Genomic DNA, 18,093 nt, shown 5'->3' on the forward strand with positions numbered 1-18,093 from the left:
TAATATAGCAAAAGAACCGTTATTTATTGTAAATCTATAGTGCTATTTATTCCGAAATTACATATGCAGCAGTTTTGCCGTGCTGCTAGCTTTGATGCTGTTTGATTTCTTTGTAGACATACGAGCAGTTTTATTTACTTGGAAAAAAATACTTTGGCGCATGTTCAATTTGAAATAGGTTTTAAAGCTAGTTACATGTTTTTAACATAATTTTCTTTGAGCTATCGGTCAAAATAGCTTCAACTAACTTTTGAACCTATTTTGTATTGACTATGACTATGGGCTTTCGGTCGTATTTTTAAGTTACAGTAGATTGAGAGAAAGATTAACAATATCGATTCTTTCCCTCTATACTTTAGGGCGAATCTAGATTAACGCTTTGGTCGCTTATCACAAATCACCTACCCAGATTGCGCATTAACGACTTCAAAATTGCTTCCTTCTGCGCATCTACGTCATAGTTGACTCTTGAGCGAAAAAAAAGAGGTAAAACAAGAGTCAGGTCATACGTCATAAAAAAGCTGATCTAATGTATACATGCGCAATGCGCAATCATCTTGTGTGATTTATGGTCGCTTATGGCGTTGTCAAAGTGAAGCAACTCGACCAAAGCGTCTCTGTATATATATTTATGTCATATTATAATATGCGCTCAATAATGCATTGGATCTGACACTGCGCCGTGAAGGTTTATATGCAGTTCGCTGAATGTAAATTGGACCTATAACGGATATGTTTTGTCATACTAGCTATAGCTTTTATAAAAGCTTTGGCAAACTTGCCACATCCATATAAAATTACGTTCAAATTGACTTTTTTTAACTTCTTTAATGGGAAAACGACATACTTTACACCAAACCTCTTCAAAACAGAAACTGTGACTGTGTTAAGAGCCAATTAAACTTCCTTAACCCTAACGTCATAGTAATAACCATACCCATATCCATAATCATCTTCAATGTTACCGATTAATGGTGTCTTAACCTAAAATTCGTGAAAATTTCATAAAAATGAAGGAAACGCAAAAAATTACAAACATATTTAAAAAAAATAAGTCTCTTAGTCATAACGTATCCAAAACAATGAATAAAATATACAAAAAGTTATTAAATTGACCAACTCAAATATTTTTAGGTTATGGATATGGCGAGAAACCAAAAACCAATTGGTTGGCTATGGTATGGTTGTGGCGTTAGCGTTATGGTATGGTACCTTTAATCGATTACATTCATTTCCATAAGGTAGGTTCGATCAGCTGTTTTATCTGGTTATGGTTATAAATTACCATTAATTGGCCCTTAATAAACGCTTTGAAACTAGCTGTTTAAGTAAAGGGCTAATTAAACTTTCTTAACCCTAACGCAAGTCGTTACCATACCCATATCCATAACCATCTCCAATGTGATCGATTAATGGTGCCTTAACCTAAAAATCGTGAAAATTTCATAAAAATGAAGAAAATGCAAAAAATTACAAACATATTCCCCAAAAAATAAGTTTCTTAGTCAAAACAATAAATAAAATATAAAAAAAGTTAATAAATTCACGAACTCAAATATTTTTAGGTTATGGATATGGCGAAAAACCAATTGGTTGGCCAATGTGGTATGTTATGGCGTTAGCGTTATGTATGGCACCATTAATCGATTACATTGATTTCCATAAGGTAGGTTCTATCAGCTGTTTAATCTGGTTATGGTTTTATGGTTAAAAGTCACCATTAATTAGCCCTTTATAGTGCTGAAAACTCAGTAATTTAGTAATCGATATATTACTCCCCGCAACATTTGTAATATCAATCAGCTGTTTGATGATATTTGTTTTTTTTTTTATAATGCTTTTTTTTTGTGTAGCTCGAGTGGATATAATTTCATAGAACATTGTTTAACGACTTGTGGAGCAATGATTAGTAAAACACAACTGTTGCCCTTTACTAAACAAATTTTAAATTGCAGCTGCAAGCAGTTGTCGTAAGTAGAAGACTTCATACATAAAAAAGGGTACGAAATAAAATTATGTAACCTTTAAAATACAGCTAAGAATTTGTAACAAGTTAAGTTTGCAAGGGGCAGTGAACTAGACATTGATCTCAGTTTTTGGCATAATGAAATATAGAATAGAGATCTCTCGTAAGTCCAGCGATCTTTATAACAGGCTATTGAGTTGCGTTAACTCCAAATATTGCGTTATTGTAATGTGCCATAGTAACAAAAAATTGCTTTTGCTTAATGTTCAAGCGAAAACTGACAAGGACTAAGTGTCGATCTGTTATGTTTATATAAATTATTATAGAATCGAATGTAGTAATTGTAACTGAGCACCTGGACAAGATCCATCAAATGACAATTGGGATGAAGGTTGTTGTTGTTGTTGTAGCAGTGCTTCGCCCCACGTAACAGACGCGACCGATCACAAACTGTCATCAATATCCTCTAACGGGTGTCCAAGGAAACTTGCTGTTTCAACAGGGGTGGACCATAGGGAAAGGGGTGTTAGAGGCGTTGGTTCCACATTACAATTAAAGAGATGGTTGGTGTCATGTGGGGACACTGCAGGCGGGGCATACATTTTGTATGTCGGGGTTGATTCTGGATAGGTAAGAGTTTAACCTGTTACAGTATCCAGAACGAAGTTGAGCCAGAGTGACACGCGTTTCCCTGGGGAGTATGCGTTCCCCTTCCGCAAGTTTTGGATACTTTACTTTGAGTACTGAGTTCACAGGGCAATTCCCGGCATAAAGGTCCGACGCCTGTTTGTGGAGTTCACCAAGGACCTGCTTGTTTTTTCGCTTCATACGGCTGTGTTCTCAGATGCCGTATTTCCTCAAAATGCTTACGGAGATGACTCCTTAAGCCCCTAGGCGGTGCTGGCTTGTCAATCAGATGTCTGTTGGGATGCCCAGGTTTCTGGGTATTCAACAGGAACTGTTTGGTCAGCATCTCGTTTCTTTCCCTGATGGGGAGTATTCTCGCCTCATTATGTAGATGGTGTTCTGGGGACATAAGAAGACAGCCCGTGGCAATTCTGAGAGCAGTATTTTGGCAGGCCTGTAGCTTCTTCCAGTGGGTAATTTTTAGGCTTGGCGACCATATGGGTGACGCGTAGCACGTAATCGGCTGGCTAATTGCTTTGTATGTAGTCATGAGCGTTTCTTTATCTTTTCCCCAGATACTGCCAGCAAGGGATTTGAGGATTTTGTTACGGCTCTGAATTCTCGGAACAATTGCGGCTGCGTGCTCACCAAAATGTAGATCCTGATCAAACGTCACACCCAAGATTTTGGGGTGTAGGACAGTCGGTAGCGTAGAGCCATCGACGTGGATGTTCAAAATGGTCGACATTTGGGACGTCCATGTTGTAAATAAGGTCGCGGAAGATTTAGTCGGTGATAATGCCAGGTTTCGCGAGGCGAAAAAACTGGGGAGATCAGGGAGGTAGCCGTTTATTTTATTGCATAGCTCATCGATCTGTGGGCCTGGGCCTGTGGCCATTACTGTGCAGTCATCGGCGTAGGAAACGATTGTGACTCCTTCCGGTGGTGAAGGTAGTATATCGTATTTGATAAATACGATAAAGCGTTCTTTATTTTTTAATAATTCTTTAGCAACTAAAATTTATTTAGAGTCAAAATATTTTTTTCATTTTGATGTTTTACAAAAAGTTATATAAAAAATTGTTTGATAAAATTAAAATAAACAAGTTGTTTTTTAACAAGTGAATGTCCTACATATTTCCCCCTCCAGAGACTTTGTTTAACGATGAAGTCTCGATCTAAAGCGTACATGACGTGGAATACGACTTCTTACATGAGGGTGTATTGGGACACAAATCGTTCGAGGATCTTCACAAATATCAGTATTAAATACAAATGCTGGCTTGAGTCGATCAATTGATATTGATTTGGTACAATTATTAATATTGACGTTAAAAACTTTATCATTTCTGCTCACCACTAGATATGGACCATCATACGGTGACTGAAGAGACTTTTTAACAGCTTCGCGACGAAAATATACATGAGTGCAAGTAGCAAGATCTTTGTGTACGAAAACAGAACGATTTGATTTATACGAAACTTCAATTGGACGCAGCGAGTTCATTGACGATTTCAGTTGCTTGACAAATTCATCGGAAGGAGACAAATCATTCTTAGCGTCGAAAAAATCACAAGGAAGCTTTAAGGAAGTTCCATAAACCAACTCAGCAGGACTGGCATTTACATCTTCACGTAAACTTGATCGCAGTCCTAACAGCACAATTGGTAAAATTTCCATCCAGTTTTTAGTGTTGTGACACATGAAAGCAGTCTTCAGCGAACGATGCCACCGCTCAATCATACCGTTGACACAAGGATGATACGACGTAGTGCGTATTCGTTGAGAACCAAGAAGTTGTGCAAGTTCCTTAAAAAGATTGGATTCAAATTGACGACCTTGATCTGTTGTAATTTTTGAAGGAACTCCAAACCGAGATATCCACCCATGAAATGAAGCTTCCGCCACAGAACGGGCACTTATGTCAACTAAGGGAATTGCTTCCGGCCAACGAGTGAACCGATCAATGCAAGTTAAAATATACGAATATCCATGTGAGGAAGGCAATGGTCCAACAAGGTCAATGTTAATATGCGAGAAACGTGAACTTGGGTTTTCATAACTACCTATCACACTATGATTATGACGATGAATTTTTGATCGCTGACAATTAGCACAAGCTTTTGACCATGTCCTAATATCTTTTTTCAAATTCGGCCATATGAAACGCTGTAGAATTATTCTAGCTGTCGCATTAGCTCCTGGATGAGATATATTGTGAATAGTATTTAAAACCAAGTGGAATGTATGGTCTTGCATTGGATGTGGATATATCACAAAATATAGGCTTCGACGACGATGGAATTGTTATAGATTTAAAAATTAAAGATGAAGAGCTTGGATTCTCAATTAACTCTTTTAGTTCTGTATCTTCTTCTTGAGCTTTTGCTAACTCTTCATAGTTGATTAGATTCGGAGAATCAATAGTCGAAATTCGTGAGAGAGTATCTGCTATAATATTTTCATTTCCTTTGATATGACGTATGTCGGTGGAAAGTTGCGAGAGAAAATCCAGTTGACGAAACTGCCGAGGCGAAGCTTTTTCAGGTTTCTGTTTAAACGCAAAAGTAAGGGGTTTATGATCCGTATAAAATAAAAAAATAAATGTAAGGCGCGATAACCTCCGAAGAGATCTAAGGCCGAGCTTATCTTCCAATTTGCGTCGTGCTCCTCTTGATTTTTCCCTACAAATTGGCCGGACGGGACCTACATGTTTTATGCCGACTCCGAACGGCATCTGCAAGGCAGATGAGTTTTCACTGAGAGCTTTTCATGGCAGAAATACAATCGGAGCGCTTGCCAGACACTGCCGAGGGGCGACCCCGCTTAGAAAAATTTTGTTCTAATTGAAAAATCTTATTTTTAAAATTTTGATGTTGCTTTGCCCGGGAGTTGAACCCAGGGCATACGGTGTGATAGGCGGAGCCCGCTACCATCACACCACGGTGGCCGCATAGATTATAAAATTACGACCCTCTAGCATATAGCGAAAATGCTTTACCGTAAGGTATGCCGCAAGAAGTTCTCTATCATAAGTACTGTAACGTTTCTGGGTGTCATTTAGCTTCAATGAATAGAATCCCAGAGGTTTCCAAACCTCATCAACTTTCTGTTGTAGAACACCACCAATTGCTTCGTCAGATGCATCAACCATAACAGATATCGGTGCAGAATCTATAGGATGAGTCAATAGAGTACCTCGAGACAATTCATTTTTACATTTTTCAAACGCGGATTGAGCTTCAGGTGTCCATTCGATTTGAGATTTGTCATTCTTCTTATTACCTTTCTGATAAATAAGGAGTGGAATTTGCATCTCCGCCGCATGTGGCAAAAATCTTCGGTAAAAATTCAACATCGCAGTAAAACGTCGCACTTCCTTGACAGTTTTCGGTTGCGGAAAGTTTATAATTGCATCAACTTTCTCAGGAATTGGCTGAATGCCTTGAGCAGACACTAAATGGCCGAGAAATGTTACTTTATCTTGTCCAAAATGGCATTTCGCAACATTTACTGTTAGACCATATGACTGAAGGCGATTAAACAATTGCTCAAGATGAAATAAGTGTTGTTCAGAGGATTCAGAAGCAATTAAAACATCGTCGAGATAAGGGAAACAAAAGTCTAACCCTCGAAGAACCTCATGCATGAACCGCTGAAACGTTTGAGCGGCGTTACATAAGCCAAAAGTTATAAATCGGAACTCAAATAATCCGAACGGGGTAATTATAGCCGTTTTTGAAACATCGGTAGGAGCAACCGGAATTTGATTGTAAGCTCGAACTAAATCAATGGTAGAAAAAACTGTCTTTCCTGAGAGCCCATAAGCGAAATCATGGATGTGCGGAATGGGATAACGATCAGGAAGAGTTTGAGCGTTAAGACGACGATAGTCTCCGCACGGACGCCACTGGCCATTTTTCTTTAATACCATATGTAACGGACTTGACCAAGAACTTTTAGATGGGCAACAAAGTCCTTGATCGACCATAAATTGAACCTCTCGTTTTGCAATTTCGAGCTTGTCCAGTGCTAAACGACGAGGCCTTGAAAATATCGGAGGACCTTTTGTCTCGATGACATGTTCAACACAATGAGGAACTTTTTTCTGATGCAACGAAGGATTCGTTAAATCCGGATATTTAGATAAAAGTTTATGATATATGGTTGAACTTACAAGAGTCTTTATCGCTGGTAACTCTCTTAATTCACATAACTTACCGGAAGAGCTCAGACCAGTTTCACAATCTACCAAACAGCCTTCTTTTAAATCTACCAACAATCCAAAATGTTTCAAAAAATCTGCGCCAATTATAGGACTGCTAACATCAGCAATAATGAATTCCCAAGCAAAGGAACGACGTAAACCAAAAGTTGGGGTTAAAAGTTGAGTACCAAATGTGTTGATAACTGTACCGTTAGCAGCAAAAAGTTTGTATTTGTCTTGCTTTTTGTTAGATATACCTGCTGATGGGAGAACCGACACATCCGCTCCAGTGTCTATCAAAAACTTTTTGTTGGTGGACTTATCAAAGATATGTAAACGATTAATTGTAGAGTATCGGCCACTAGCTTCATCTAGTGACCGACCGGCGAGTTTCCCTGAAGGTGTTGCTCGAATGAACACGGCTGTCGACAATTCCGGGCTTGAGACCTAAATCTACGATGATAATAGCACCACTCGGTTGTATTAGCTGACTTAGTTGTGTAACGCCTATGCGAATTTGAGCGACTTCTGCGTCGAAAGTGTTGTTTTTGAAGATTGCCAATAGCTGTGCTCAAATTTGTTATTTGTTGTTGAAGATCCGAAAGATTAGGAAACGATTGTATTGCTGCAATAGTTGATTGTTGTTGTGCTGAAATTGCTTGAATTTTATCTGCCATTACTGCAAGTTTATCCAACGTTTCAGAAGATGTTGCCAAAACAGCTTGCGTTTGTGAAGGTAGACGTTGTAGCCACAATGTTCGCAGGAAGTCATCGGTAACTCCACCATGCGAGAGACCACGCATTTCCCGCAGAAGACAACTAGGTTTTTTGTCCCCTATGTCCAAATCGTTCAACAACTTTTGGATTCTCTTCTCCTCGGAAATTGAAAAATGATCGATGAGACGTTGTTTAAGCTGCGTATATATATTCTGAGGTTATGCCAGAATAATATCGCTTACCTGACTTAATATATCAGATTCTAATTCAGGAAGAATCGTGAAATATTTTGTTTTCTCTGACACAATTCCGTGATGTTCGAACTGTGCCTCGATTTGTGCAAACCATATCAATGGGTTTTCCTTCCAGAATTTCGGAATTCGTAGATGAATTCCTCCTTGTGAATTGCTTGAAGATGGCACAAACGTGTTGCTGATTGTGGATAGCGGATTCGTGTTTATTGTGGTTGATTGCTGTGATGAAACGGCATTGTCTGGTTCGGAGTCACCAATATATCGTATTTGATAAATACGATAAAGCGTTCTTTATTTTTTAATAATTCTTTAGCAACTAAAATTTATTTAGAGTGAAAATATTTTTTTCATTTTGATGTTTTACAAAAAGTTATATAAAAAATTGTTTGATAAAATTAAAATAAACAAGTTGTTTTTTAACAAGTGAATGTCCTACAGTAGCTTAGCTATGTAGAAATTAAACAAAAGTGGGGATAGGACACCACCCTGTGGCACCCCTTGTTTAATTCTCCTTGGCTTTGATGTTTCGTTTCTAAATAGCACCGATGCCTGCCGACCACCCAGATAATTTGCGGTCCACCTTTTAAGACATGGGGGAAGGGTAGACCCTTCCAGGTCTTGCAGTAACGAGCCATGGTTGACCGTATCAAAAGCTTTTGATAGGTCTAGCGCTACGAGTACTGTTCTATGGTGGGGGTTTTGATTTAAACCGCAATTTATCTGGGTGCTAATGGCATTTAGCGCGGAGGTAGTGCTATGGAGTTTTCTGAAGCCATGCTGATGGGAGGCTAGTTGCAAATTTGCTTGGAAATAAGGGAGCAAAATGGCTTCGAGCGTCTTTGCTACCGGCGATAGGAGAGATATCGGACGATACGACTCTCCTATGTTAGCTGGTTTACCAGGCTTTAGTAGCGGGACCACCTTGGCCATTCTCCATTTCTCGGGGATGACAAAGGTGGAAAGAGACAGGTTGAAGACCTGCGCTAAATATTTGAAACCCTCTTTCCCTAGGCTTTTAAGCATCGGCATGGCTATGCCGTCTGGGCCCACTGCTTTGGATGGTTTAGCGCGACCAATGGCGTCCTCAACCTCTTTAGCGGTGATGGTGATTGGTGACGCGCTGAATTTGTGTTTATGTGCGTGTCTGTTGGCCCTCCGTCTAACTTTGTCGACCGTAGAATGCATTATATATTGTCGGCAGAAAGCGCTCGCGCATTTTTTCGCATCCGACAGCACTTTGTCGCCAAAGGCGATGGAAACTTTGTTGTTGTTGTTGTTGTTGTAGCAGTGCTTCGCCCCACCTAACAGACGCGACCGATCACAAACTGTCATCAATATCCTCTAACGGGAGTCCAAGGAAACTTGCTGTTTCAACAGGGGTGGACCATAGGGAAAGGGGTGTTAGAGGCGTTGGTTCCACATTACAATTAAAGAGATGGTTGGTGTCATGTGGGGACACATTGCAAGCGGGGCATACATTTTGTATGTCGGGGTTGATTCTGGATATGTAAGAGTTTAACCTGTTACAGTATCCAGAACGAAGTTGAGCCAGAGTGACACGCGTTTCCCTGGGGAGTATGCGTTCCTCTTCCGCAAGTTTTGGATACTTTACTTTGAGTACTGGGTTCACCGGGCAATTCCCGGCATAAAGGTCCGACGCCTGTTTGTGGAGTTCACCAAGGACCTGCTTGTGTTTTTTCGCTTCATACGGCTGTGTTCTCAGATGCCGTATTTCCTCAAAATGCTTACGGAGATGACTCCTTAAGCCCCTAGGCGGTGCTGGCTCGTCAATCAGATGTCTGTTGGGATGCCCAGGTTTCTGGGTATTCAACAGGAACTGTTTGGTCAGCATCTCGTTTCTTTCCCTGATGGGGAGTATTCTCGCCTCATTATGTAGATGGTGTTCTGGGGACATAAGAAGACAGCCCGTTGCAATTCTGAGAGCAGTATTTTGGCAGGCCTGTAGCTTCTTCCAGTGGGTAATTTTTAGGCTTGGCGACCATATGGGTGACGCGTAGCACGTAATCGGCTGGCTAATTGCTTTGTATGTAGTCATGAGCGTTTCTTTATCTTTTCCCCAGGTACTGCCAGCAAGGGATTTGAGGATTTTGTTACGGCTCTGAATTCTCGGAACAATTGCGGCTGCGTGCTCACCAAAATGTAGATCCTGATCAAACGTCACACCCAAGATTTTGGGGTGTAGGACAGTCGGTAGCGTAGAGCCATCGACGTGGATGTTCAAAATGGTCGACATTTGGGACGTCCATGTTGTAAATAAGGTCACGGAAGATTTAGTCGGTGATAATGCCAGGTTTCGCGAGGCGAAAAAACTGGAGAGATCAGGGAGGTAGCCGTTTATTTTATTGCATAGCTCATCGATCTGTGGGCCTGGGCCTGTGGCCATTACTGTGCAGTCATCGGCGTAGGAAACGATTGTGACTCCTTCCGGTGGTGAAGGTAGTTTAGATATGTAGAAATTAAACAAAAGTGGGGATAGGACACCACCCTGTGGCACCCCTTGTTTAATTCTCCTTGGCTTTGATGTTTCATTTCTAAATAGCACCGATGCCTGCCGACCACCCAGATAATTTGCGGTCCACCTTTTAAGACATGGGGGAAGGGTAGACCCTTCCAGGTCTTGCAGTAACGAGCCGTGGTTGACCGTATCAAAAGCTTTTGATAGGTCTAGCGCTACGAGTACTGTTCTATGGTGGGGGTTTTGATTTAAACCGCAATTTATCTGGGTACTAATGGCATTTAGCGCGGAGGTAGTGCTATGGAGTTTTCTGAAGCCATGCTGATGGGAGGCTAGTTGCAAATTTGCTTGGAAATAAGGGAGCAGAATGGCTTCGAGCGTCTTTGCTACTGGCGATAGGAGAGATATCGGACGATACGACTCTCCTATGTTAGCTGGTTTACCAGGCTTTAGTAGCGGGACCACCTTGGCCATTCTCCATTTCTCGGGTATGACAAAGGTGGAAAGAGACAGGTTGAAGACCTGCGCTAAATATTTGAAACCCTCTTTCCCTAGGCTTTTAAGCATCGGCATGGCTATGCCGTCTGGGCCCACTGCTTTGGATGGTTTAGCGCGACCAATGGCGTCCTCAACCTCTTTAGCGGTGATGGTGATTGGTGACGCGCTGAATTTGTGTTTATGTGCGTGTCTGTTGGCCCTCCGTCTAACTTTGTCGACCGTAGAATGCATTATATATTGTCGGCAGAAAGCGCTCGCGCATTTTTTCGCATCCGACAGCACTTTGTCGCCAAAGGCGATGGAAACTTTGTCTTTGTGCTTAGTCGGATTCGATAGGGACTTTACGGTGGACCAAAGTTTACCCACACCGGTAGAGAGGTTACAACCTCTTAGGTGCTCCTCCCATTTCGCCCGCTTGTGTTCATCCACAAGCAATCTGATGCGTTGGTTTATATCCCTTATTTGGGGGTCGCCTGGATCAAGCTGCCTTATAAGGTCCCGTCCTCTCGCTAAGTTTGCGGCCTCCGCCGGGAAGTGGGGCCGGATTTCGGGAATTCTCCCGGCGGGAATGAAACGTGCCGAGGCGGATTCAATGACCTTGCGAAAGGCACGCTCCCCTTGGCGGGCATCAGTCGGGATAGGGAGGGCAGCAAAGAGGTTGTCTGTAAAGGATTTATATTCTCCCCACTTTCCTTTTTTAAAGTTTATGAAAGTGCGTTTTTCGGTGACGATGAAGTCGGCGGTACGCTCGAGCGAAACAAGTATAGGCAGGTGGTCGGATGCCAATGATACCATCGGCTGCCAGTTGACGCAGTTTACGAGTTCTGCGCTCACGATTGAGATATCTGGCGAACTGTGACAGCTTCCTACCATACGTGTGGGGGCGTCTCCGTTTATTGTGCAGAACGTCGTTTCTTCTATTTGATCCGCCAACATCTCGCCCCTACTGTCCGCCCGCAAATTTGAATGCCATAGATCATGATGGGCATTGAAGTCGCCTAAAATAATGCGATTGTTTCCAGTGAGTAAGCCTCTAATATTAGGGTGGTATCCACCGGGGCAACAGGTGGCAGGGGGGATGTAGATGTTGATGATTTCTAGGTTTGCATCGCCTGACCGGACAGATAGGCCTTGACGTTCTAAGACGTTATCCCTGCGGTCGATGCCAGGATCAAATATGTGATATTGCACAGAGTGGTGTATTATAAACGCGAGGCCGCCTCCATTTCCGCTATCGCGATCTTTTCTGTGGACATTATACCCAGAGCAGGACTGCAATGCAGATCGTGCTGTGAGTTTAGTCTCTTGAATCGCAGCAATGCGGATGTTGTGCCGCTTCATGAAATTTACTATCTCCGTAATCTTCCCAGTTAGTCCATTACAGTTTAACTGCAGAATTCTGAAGTGCATGAGGGGAGACGTCGCCACTCTGGGGGTAAGTGACGGGTGACTACGCGTGGGTTCAGGAAGGCCAGGACGCAATTGCTGTTGTGGCCCTGGGACTGGGCGTCCTTGGGCAAGCATTGGGGTACCCGGATGATTTGGGTTTGCGACCTGGCAACATGGCGCGATGAAACCCGCCGAGGGGTTGCCGTCGCGGAGACCAGAACATCTAGGAAAGTGGCACCACCCGAGGCAGGAGCTGCATTGGGCGGATGTCGCAAACATATATATTCTGTGCTGGCAAACGGTGCAAACGGAGGTAGGGACTAAGAGTCTGTTTCCCTGACCTACACGATTGCTGCCGGAAAAGAGGGGGGGAGAAGACGGGGCAGGGGCTGTTGCTCAGCATTGCTTCCGACTCTACTACGAAGATTGTAGTTATGAATGGTAGCAGCTGTTTGAGTTGTTGGCGCCGTAAGGCGCGAGCAGCAGCGGGTACTTGTTGTGGCTTGCTGAGCAGCGGGGCTGCTGGAAGGTAATGGGGGGGCGCTTAGACGTAGACTACGGGACGCCCTTGGGCGTGAACAGCAAGGAGCCACAAAAGATTTATAAAAGTTACGTGGACGTCGGGTTTTGGAATCAAGCCCAGAACAACCTGTCCGATGCAACCATCCCTTACACGAGACACACTGAACAGAGTATGACCGTCCTAAAAAGATTCTTTTCCGGCAGATGCAGCAAAACCATTTCTCAGGACCGAGGTCAGGAGACGGACCCGGATTGGATTCGATACCTTCCCGGAGCAAGAGAATATGGAGCAGTCCTGCTGCAAGGAGCTGCTGGGAGGATGACAATTTGTGGGAGGGACGAAACAAATTAAATTAAATGGGGTTACACTGAAATGACAGTCCTTGGTCGGGAAAAATCCCGAGTCGCTCCGGTACATAGAACCGACTGCCTTGGGAAGCGATGGAAACTTTGTCTTTGTGCTTAGTCGGATTCGATAGGGACTTTACGGTGGACCAAAGTTTACCCACACCGGTAGAGAGGTTACAACCTCTTAGGTGCTCCTCCCATTTCGCCCGCTTGTGTTCATCCACAAGCAATCTGATGCGTTGGTTTATATCCCTTATTTGGGGGTCGCCTGGATCAAGCTGCCTTATAAGGTCACGTTCTCTCGCTAAGTTTGCGGCCTCCGCCGGGAAGTGGGCCGAATTTCGGGAATTCTCCCGGCGGGAATGAAACGTGCCGAGGCGGATTCAATGACATTGCGGAAGGCACGCTCCCCTTGGCGGGCATCAGTCGGGATAGGGAGGGCAGCAAAGAGGTTGTCTGTAAAGGATTTATATTCTTCCCACTTTCCTTTTTTAAAGTTTATGAAAGTGCGTTTTTCGGTGACGATGAAGTCGGCGGTACGCTCGAGCGAAACAAGTATAGGCAGGTGGTCGGATGCCAATGATACCATCGGCTGCCAGTTGACGCAGTTTACGAGTTCTGCGCTCACGATTGAGATATCTGGCGAACTGTGACAGCTTCCTACCATACGTGTGGGGGCGTCTCCGTTTATTGTGCAGAACGTCGTTTCTTCTATTTGATCCGCCAACATCTCGCCCCTACTGTCCGCCCGCAAATTTGAATGCCATAAATCATGATGGGCATTGAAGTCGCCTAAAATAATGCGAGTGTTTCCAGTGAGTAAGGCTCTGATATTAGGGTGGTATCCACCGGGGCAACAGGTGGCAGGGGGAATGTAGATGTTGATGATTTCTAGGTTTGCATCGCCTGACCGGACAGATAGGCCTTGACGTTCTAAGACGTTGTCCCTGCGGTCGATGCCAGGATCAAATATGTGATATTGCACAGAGTGGTGTATTATAAACGCGCGGCCGCCTCCATTTCCGCTCTCGCGATCTTTTCTGTGGACATTATACCCAGAGCAGGTCTGCAATGCAGATCGTGCTGTGAGTTTAGTCTCTTGAATCGCAGCAATGCGGATGTTGTGCCGCTTCATGAAATTGACTATCTCCGTAATCTTCCCAGTTAGTCCATTACAGTTTAACTGCAGAATTCTGAAGTGCATGAGGGGAGACGTCGCCACTCTGGGGGTAAGTGACGGGTGACTACGCCTGGGTTGAGGAAGGCCAGGACGCAATTGCTGTTGTGGCCCTGGGACTGGGCGTCCTTGGGCAAGCATTGGGGTACCCGGATGATTTGGGTTTGCGACCTGGCAACATGGCGCGATGAAACCCGTCGAGGGGTTGCCATCGCGGAGACCAGAACATCTAGGAAAGTGGCACCACCCAAGGCAGGAGCTGCATTGGGCGGATGTCGCAAACATATATATTCTGTGCTGGCAAACGGTGCAAACGGAGGTAGGGACTAAGAGTCTGTTTCCCTGACCTACACGATTGCTGCCGGAAAAGAGGGGGGGAGAAGACGGGGGCAGGGGCTGTTGCTCAGAATTGCTTCCAACTCTACTACGAAGATTGTAGTTATGAGTGGTAGCAGCTGTTTGAGTTGTTGGCGCCGTAAGGCGCGAGCAGCAACGGGTACTTGTTGTGGCTTGCTGAGCAGCGGGACTGCTGGAAGGTAATGGGGGGGGGGGGGGGGGGGGGGGGGGGGCGCTTAGACGTAGACTACGGGGCGCCCTTGGGCGTGAACAGCAAGGAGCCACAAAAGATTTATAAAAGTTACGTGGACGTCGGGTTTTGGGATCAAGCCCAGAACAACCTGTCTGATGCAACCATCCCTTACACGAGACACACTGCACAGAGTATGACCGTCCTAAAAAGATTCTTTTCCGGCAGATGCAGCAAAACCATTTCTCAGGACCGGGGTCAGGAGACGGACCCGGATTGGAATCGATACCTTCCCGGAGCAAGAGAATATGGAGCAGTCCTGCTCAAGGAGCTGCTGGGAGGATGACAATTTGTGGGAGGGACGAAACAAATTAAATGGGGTTACACTGAAATGACAGTCCTTGGTCGGGAAAAATCCCGAGTCGCTCCGGTACATAGAACCGACTGCCTTGGGAAGCGTGGGATGAAGGTCTAAACATAAGATTCAATAGGTTGATAAGCGCAGTAGGTAGCTTTATAGCTTGTTCTAGATTCTCTATACTTGTCAATATTATCTACACGACGCAAGTTCTGTTACAAACATGATTGTAAACGAACACATATTAATCAGGCTAGAATGTGACCACACTAAGATCCATAGAAGAAATTGGTATAGGTAAACTATGTTTAATAATACAACTGTTCTCACAGCACCAATATATGTATATATGTCCAGATGGACCAACAGACACTGTCATGTCCTACAATATTCTTAGCAAAAGTTGAAAAGATTAAGGATGTGTTCGAGCCGGCAAATAATAACAGCAGTATTGCTAATTGCTGGTACTCAAGTTGAAAATGTGTTTCAATAGCGCGGCGAAATTTTTTAAAATTTACAGAAGAACGTGATACTCTGTCATGAAAAGTAGAACTGCTGCAACAACTGCAGCTCGAACACACCCTAACTAATTGTACGATGGTTGGTAAATTAAATGTTACTAATGGTCTGTGACATCCTACCAGAAGCAGCGTGTGAACATATTGTTTTTCATGTACTTGACTCTTGTTGTTGTTGTTGTAACGATAAGGTTGCTCCCCGAAGGCTTTGGAGAGTGCTATCCATGTGATGGTCCTTTGCCGGATACAGTTCCGGTACGCTCCGGTAACACAGCACCATTAAGGTGCTAGCCCGACCATCTCGGGAACAATTTATGTGGCCACATTAAACCTTCAGGCCATCCCTCCCTCCCTACCGCAAGTTCCAGGAGGAGCTTGGGGTCGCCAGAGCCTCGTCTGTAAGTGAAACAGGATTCGCCGCGGGTGGGTGAGGTTGACAATTAGGTTTGGCGAAGCTATATATTGCGCTGGCAACCTGAAGGGTTGCGCTACACAGCCCCTTGAATCTGGTATTTTAGTCGCCTCTTACGACAGGCATTCCTACCGCGGGTATATTCTGACCCCCTAACCCGCTGGCGGTTACTTAACTCTTCTTGTCGTTGCTTGAAGCAAGCAGCTTTTTGAATTCAAAATACATATATCATGCACGCACTTAAAAATCCATACTACATTTCATATATGTATGTATTCTTAAAGTGTTATTTATATATTTTAGCACAGCAACAAAAAATAATGCAATTTGTTCTCAGCGAGGCTTGTTTACATTCAGTGATTTCACAAATAAGAATCGGGAATATGTTAAAAAGGAATTGATTGGGTAAAAGTCTTTGGTTGTTACCAATTAACATACAAATATTAATCTCGTCGCTTTTCTATCCTTTCAGTTACTCTGTGCAAGAAATGTATGAAGTGGTCGCAGATGTAACAAACTATTACAGATTTGTTCCTTACGTAAAAAAGTCACTAGTACATAGTAAACAACAGAATAGATTCAAAGCCGATCTCATTGTTGGTTTTCCACCACTTAACGAACGTTATACATCGACTGTTACACTTGCAGAGCCCACTCTTGTTAAATCAGTATGTAATGATGGACGTTTATTCAATTATTTGTTGAATGAATGGCGCTTCAGTCCCGGACTCAAAGATATTCCACAATCGTGTGTTATTGATTTTAAAGTAAAATTTGAGTTTAAATCCCTTATACATAGTAATATTGCGAATATCTTCTTCGATTTGATCTGTGATCAAATGGAACATGCTTTTGTAGCAGAAGCTGAGCGGCGACATGGGCCACCCTCGATTAAATCGCATATACTGTCATGGCGAAGATCTTGACCAAAAATAGTATATTTTTGTATATATGAAGTTTAAGCTTAGGTAGCATCGTGCTCCAGGACGTTCCTGTGATTTTTTTGTAATTTATTTATTTATTTTTAATTATTAACAAAGAAAACTGAAATGTTATTTGCCAATCAAAGGCAAGATTAAGTAAAACCATAACAAATATACATAGATTTGTACATAAGCGCATCTATATACATATATCGACCTTTCCTAAGAGCAGGTCGTAACTTAAAAGTTTTGTTAAAAACAAAATTCTGTTTACAATTCGAAAAGGACATAAATTGGTAAACTATAGTGCAGTTTAGCATTTCAAGTCGTTAACGAAATGGGAAACGAAATAAAACTAAATTTAGTACATACCTCTTCTGTGAAACAATTTTTTATACCTTTATATTAAGTCGCTTTCATGTTTGTCCCCTCAATTCCATACGAATTTTTGACCCACGGAAAAGTCTTCTTCTGTTGAGCTAGACACTTGATACTTAGAACATAGTTCAGATCTGGGAGACATTACAATGCAAGTGAAAAAATGCGCTAGGTGGCGCACTATTCGGAATATACAGAAATATAATTTTAAAATGGAAATTTTGCGATCGACTTTTAACTAACTTCTCGGTGATCCAGAGACTTGAAACTTAGCACATAGTTTGCGAGTCGATGGCACTACAATTCGTGGAAAACAAAATGCCGCCAGGTGGCAGACGAATCGAGATAAACGAAAATCTCTGAAAAAACGCATGGAATCTTGCGATCGATTTTTAAGTAACTTTCCTATGAACTTTCCTGAGAGACTTGAAACTTGGTGGCGGTGGCGCATGGATCGAGATGTTAAGAAAATTAGTTTTGATTTGGGAATCGTTCAATCCTCTTTAACTAACTTCCCGGTGACCTCGAGACTTGAAACTTGGCACACAGTTCTAGGCTTGGTGACAATACAATCTACAAAAAACAAAGTTCCGCTAGGTGGCGCGCTAATTGAGATAACTACAAATCCCTGAAAAACGAGGGGTATCTGGCGATCGATTTTTGAGTAAATTGCCGGTGAGCTAGAGACTTGAAACTTGGGCCGTGAGTCAGTCCCCGGTGACAATGCATTATTTGATTAAAAAAAAATTCGCTAGGTGGCGCATGGATCGAGATATTAAGAAAATTAGTTTTGATT

At 43.0% G+C, this 18,093-nt stretch overlaps 1 protein-coding gene across 1 annotated transcript; it reads left to right on the top strand.

Moving 5' to 3' along the window:
* The first annotated feature begins 1,799 nt into the window (after nucleotides 1–1,799).
* On the top strand, nucleotides 1,800–17,288 carry LOC137245214 (coenzyme Q-binding protein COQ10, mitochondrial). Its single transcript, XM_067775523.1, has 3 exons — nucleotides 1,800–1,970; nucleotides 16,300–16,401; nucleotides 16,469–17,288. Exons 1-3 carry the CDS (start codon nucleotides 1,903–1,905, stop codon nucleotides 16,920–16,922), a joined length of 624 nt encoding a protein of 207 aa, XP_067631624.1. The 5' UTR covers nucleotides 1,800–1,902; the 3' UTR covers nucleotides 16,923–17,288.
* The last annotated feature ends 805 nt before the right edge of the window (nucleotides 17,289–18,093 follow it).

Source organism: Eurosta solidaginis, chromosome 3, assembly GCF_040869045.1.
Source record: "Eurosta solidaginis isolate ZX-2024a chromosome 3, ASM4086904v1, whole genome shotgun sequence".
Lineage (NCBI taxonomy): Eukaryota > Metazoa > Arthropoda > Insecta > Diptera > Tephritidae > Eurosta > Eurosta solidaginis.